Here is a 5,418-nt window from a genome sequence, read left to right as displayed (position 1 = left end):
AGATAAAGTTTTCAAAATTGTATCACTTTCTTTTATAAGAAATACTTTTCTCCTTTTTATTAAAGTCTACAATTTCTTTCCACCAAGTATAAATGTGAATGTAAGAAAACTTAAATATTACCCAAGAAAATCAACACAAACCTGCTGTTTACACGTTTTTACTTTGTTTTACTGTAGGTTTTCCAGCATGAACGCATTAACTTTGACATGGTACCCTAAAGAAGGACCTCACGTAGGACTTGAGGAAACTATCAAATGGTTTTGCATATAATCTCTCATCTGAAATAATAGTTTATCCAAAAAAAAACTGGACAAATATATTTATCAAAATGACCAACTTCTTCTCGAGCTATGGAGCTTAAAATGTGCATCCGCATGTAACTGTCCCCAAGAGAGGATTTAAAAATACTTTTCAAAGGATTAAAGATTTTAAGGATTGTAATATTTGCTATTGGTGTTACTCACTTTATTTTAATTTGTTTGTGCCATGGTGTTTAAAAGATTTTGTTCCAAAAGATATATGAATATTGGATAACCTAGATTCTTTTCGAAGTACAAAAATTTTGATTGGATTGCTTTTCATTTGTAGAAGCTTGACACATTAAGGGGTGGATAACTACTATACCTTTTAATGAAATCTTCTGTGATCGGCAACTTAACTATGACGACAGCTAAAGAAAATGGAATTTTCTCAGACTGGTGCTACCTTGTCAAAATCATTCTTCAATCAGTATAATTTTTCTCTTCACGTGCCTCTACATGTAGCAAAATATTTGCAGAATTTACTATGGAACACAAGGACTTTTCTTGTATTATTGAAAAGCCCTGTGAAGTTCAGCAGTTAGCTGAAGGTATTTCTAAAGTAAATGAAATTGAATGTTGTGAATTTGGAGCCAAATGGAGAATATGCAAAAATAAGAAACTGAGCAAAGAAACCACGATGGTTCCTGAAACACACTTTTCAGTTTTTCAGACTGACGACAATATTTCTGACCAAATGCTGAATTTTTCTTTCAATGGAATAACATGTGAAGACAAATTTGATGGTGCAGAAGTTGATGAATCAGATGCCGCTACCAATACTCATGAAGGTTTGTTCACAGAAAAATATAATGGAGATGATGCATTACTACCTATTCCGAGCCAGAACTGGAGTTACTTTGAGTCTTTCATAAATGAAAACAAGGAAGAATTTTTAGATCTCTGTACAACAAATGACTTTTCAACTAACTTGATCAGTGAAGAAGACAGTGACAGTTTTTTGTTTGATGATGAATCAACACTAAGTAGTGATGTCTGCTCACTGAAGATAAGATATGAATCTTTTCAGGACAATGTGAAAGAGAAAACTAATGCTTTTCAAGATGATGCACAGCTTCATTTTTTTCCCAGTACCCGATGTAATGGGACCAAAAAAGGTGTGAAAACCCCTATAAAAAAGAATTCTGCTTCTGTTCAGGAAGAGAGAAGGGAACATGATAGTCTGGAACATCGCACATTGTATGAACTAGAAAGTAACAAATGTCTTCTGTCGGGTGTTTTTATGGATAACCGGAAAGATGGTGAGAATTCAATAGATTCAGTTTGTTTATCCTCCATTCTAAGTGAAGATAGAGGAAATTGGAAGCTATTAAGGAAAAGTGCTGAACGATATTCCAATCAAACCAATTATACCTTGAGGGCTAAACGGCAAATACGGTACAGTGACGATTATTTATATGACATTGATTCTTTAGAGACTATGAAAACTTTGGGCAAAACGGATCATGTTGCAGCTACTCCACGAGGAGAAGATGATGATGACTGGTGCCCTCGGAAAAGGAAAAAAACTGGAAAAAAGGAACCACCTGTTATTATCAAATACATCATTGTCAATCGGTTTAAAGGTCACAAGAACATGCATGTAAAAATCAGTAGATTAGATTCCACGAAGAGACAAGTATTATTGACTGATGAAGTGGTAAAAAAATATAAAAAGCTTTCGCCACTTAAGGAATTTTGGTCTCCAACTCCTAATGATTGTAATGTGTTTCATAACCAAGAAAAAGATGATAGAAAATTAAAAATCTGTTCTGGTGCTGGAATGTCTTATATGTTCTTTGCTTCTAAAAATAAAAAACAACAAACAATTGCAAATGGGATGTCATCAATTAAAATAGGACGCACTTTGAGTCGCCAAAAAGACAGTGTCATTGAAACCGATGCAACAAATGCAGAAGTACCCATGAAAGTACAAAAATATGATAAGTCGGTTTATGAATTTACAGATGAAATAGAACTAAAGCGCATTACCATTCGGACTGTGAGTAAAGCCAATCAGTTAAGAGTCATGTGTGAAGACTCTTCATTACAAAAACTAAAGAAGAAACAAAACATACTTTCAAAGAAAAGAGCAAACGTTCAGGATGGTAAAGATACCAGTGGTAGAAATTCTTTGGAAAGTGCAAATGAAAACCCTCGCGTTCCAAATGCAGATATGCACAAAACTCCAGGTCAGTGGAATTCTGCTACTACTTTACCTAATTTTAACACTGCTAGTTTACATTCCCCAACATTCAGTGACAAATTAGAAGCACATAGTGGTTTACTTTCTCCAGTTCCAGCTACGAGCTGCCCAGACTGGCCTATACCATCTGCTTATAATACACACTTGGCTCCAGAAATCCTTGGAGGATATTTCCGGTCTCTGCTGGATGGAGATGATTCCTCAGTTAATGAAAACATCCAACTTTCCTACCAGCATTCCTGTGCCAATGGGCAGTACAACAAAGTTGTAACAGAAAACCCATTTTCTTCTCCACGGCAAAGACACACTGATGACGCCTCCACAGGGTGCAGTAGTAAATCAAATGCGCTTCATTTGGAAGAAAAGCCAAACATAAAGGAAATTTGGAATGTAGAGACTATTCAGAATGTACATCCACACAGGGTAAGAGGAAAAGATCCATTTCCCTTATGGACAGTTGACTCAGAAAATGAAAGACTTGTGCAGGTTGGAGTTGAACATCGATCAACTGTAAATAGTAACGTAAATCAATATGGCTTGAAGATGTACAGTTGTCTAAATGAAATGAATGCCAACTTCAGTCAAAAAGTATTAAATGAAGAAACAAGGCAACTGTTTCCTTCAAAAGATTCCCCATGCATTTTAGATATTTCAAACTTTACACCAGCAAAAGTAAAGCAGGGATCTTGGTATGAATTTTCACAAGAATATACGCCGAAAATCCTCACCAAAACAGACAAGTCTGATGTGAAATCTTTGGAGCAGTGCAGCCATGAGCAGCTTCCCAGTAAGGCTACATCACCAAATTTGTGTGCAGAGCAGTGGAAAATTTGTAGTGAACTATACAGTACAAATATCCAGACTTGCTGCACTAACAATGACCCAGCATTTGTTTCCTTTTCACAATGTGCACAATCTTCTGTTCATTTACAGGCTTCTGATCATGTAAATTCAAGCAATTACAAATATTCCAAAGTTAATAAGGCAATAAATAGTGCTAGAAAAAGGCTCGCAAAATCAAATGCAGGTCAGTGGGACAGGAAAGCTCTTCAGAAGTACAAGAATTGCAAAACTGAGATCAAAACCATAAAAATAGAGAATATTGAAAAGGACACTGCATCACCAGAAAATTATGAAACCGTTGAAGTTCAAAGAAACTCTTCAGATGAATTATATGCAAATCAAATATGCCAATCTGAAAAAGCCTACAAACCCACAAAAGGGTTTACTAATAAAGATTTAGAAATGTGTGCAAAACTTGTGAAGAAAGGCTTAATGAACACAAAAAAGAAACTTCCTATAAAGGAAGAAAAACGGAATGGAAAAGGTAAATATTGGGTTACTGCTGCAGAGTGCTATGAGGGTTTTTCTAGCAACATTCCTAGAGGAAGCAAATTATCAAATGGTGATCAGAGAGAATTTGAGGAACCCGGCAATATCCTTTCCAACATAGTTTCTGGAATGGCAGCAGTTAAGCGGTTTATGATGGCCTCAGTGGAACCAATTTTAAATCAAGGGGAAGTTGTTCTCCCTGCTGTTAATCAGTCTTTGGAAGTGCAAAATAGTTCCAAATGGAAACCCAAACCAATGCAGATGTTGCACATAGTTACAAAAGATGTGAAAAATAAGCCACACCATGTTTCTGAATGTAACCCAAGCAATGTGGGTCTTAATAATTACCCTGTCAATCACATTGCATCTTGCTGTGATCAAAGTGTGTCTGGTTCTAGTGCACAAATAGCTGAATGCAGCTGTCCAAGCAATGCATTTTGTGAATGAAGAAGGAAAAATATGTGAACTTCATCAAATGTTTTATCACCTCTGCTCATAGCAGTGATGTTGTGTCCTGTTTATATACTTGGAGTCCTTGAGCTGATTTACTATTACTCCATATAGGTCCCTTTAAGTGAAGTTCAGTGTACCAAGTATTTTGAGACTTTGCCACCAAAATATACAATGTCTTAAATTGATGATACAAGAATTGCAGAGATATATTTTTGGTACATATCTCTGTGAAAAATCTGCCTGTTGATAAGAGAATATCATACCATGGGAAATCTAGGACATACTTTTGAAGTTATCCTTAATGAGATTTGCTTTCAGCTGCAACACTAATACAGACTGTTTAATATATGTAATTAATATAGTGATACATTAACATGTTAAATATAAGACTGAGATACATATCTTAATGCATTTACAATTCAATCTATGTACTTAATCTGCAAGTTACTTGACAAAATTCAGCCTATCATTGAGAAAGTACATCTTTTCAATAGTCAAGCTGTCACTGTCTAGCTTTACTGTAAATTAAATTAATTACCCTGATTTAACTGTCTTGCCTATTGCAGAATTTTCCTTTTGTCCAATCTGTTTCTGTATGCAACTTTTAAGAATCAAGTTGTAATCCATCTTTTGTTCTGTCAAACTGAGCTAAATACTTCACTACTTCATCAGGAACATTTTAACAAATATTAATTTTAGAAGGAAAACTACAGTAAATATTGTGCATTCTTTAAAAATTTTATAATTGTGAGAACATTGTGCAAATATGTCTTTGTTCTATCACATATTTGTGCTAAAACCCGTATAAATAGATAAGTGATCTATTTTGATTTATTTGACCAAACTTTTATTGCAGAGATTTGCTTGTCCATTGTGAATTACAACCTATGTTAACCTCAGCAGAAAATTATTCTTTCCCCTAATACAAAGCATGAAAACTAATTCAAATAAAATAAATACTGAATAGGTAGAGTTGTAAATGGGTCTGTGACCATAGGTTGTGAATATATGTAGATAGACCCAAAGAGGTTCCCTGGAAACTCAAATTGCTGGGAGAAATAGTTTGAGTTTAAAACTAACTCCTTTTACAGTCACAGTAAACCATTCCACTACACTTGAATATTGCA

At 34.9% G+C, this 5,418-nt stretch overlaps 1 protein-coding gene across 1 annotated transcript; it reads left to right on the top strand.

The window, feature by feature from the left end:
• The first annotated feature begins 531 nt into the window (after positions 1-531).
• Positions 532-4,709, top strand: LOC139274772 (neurite extension and migration factor-like). The gene has a single exon (XM_070891459.1). The coding sequence runs from the start codon at positions 788-790 to the stop codon at positions 4,283-4,285; it is 3,498 nt and encodes a 1,165-aa protein (XP_070747560.1). The 5' UTR covers positions 532-787; the 3' UTR covers positions 4,286-4,709.
• The last annotated feature ends 709 nt before the right edge of the window (positions 4,710-5,418 follow it).

This window comes from Pristiophorus japonicus, chromosome 10 (genome assembly GCF_044704955.1).
Source record: "Pristiophorus japonicus isolate sPriJap1 chromosome 10, sPriJap1.hap1, whole genome shotgun sequence".
NCBI classification, from domain to species: domain Eukaryota; kingdom Metazoa; phylum Chordata; class Chondrichthyes; family Pristiophoridae; genus Pristiophorus; species Pristiophorus japonicus.
This window is presented reverse-complemented; position numbering and strand designations above follow the sequence as displayed.

Bases quoted from the DNA above. Each gene is read 5' to 3' on its own strand.
- LOC139274772 (XM_070891459.1), top strand. From the start codon at position 788: ATGGAACACAAGGACTTTTCTTGTATTATTGAAAAGCCCTGTGAAGTT.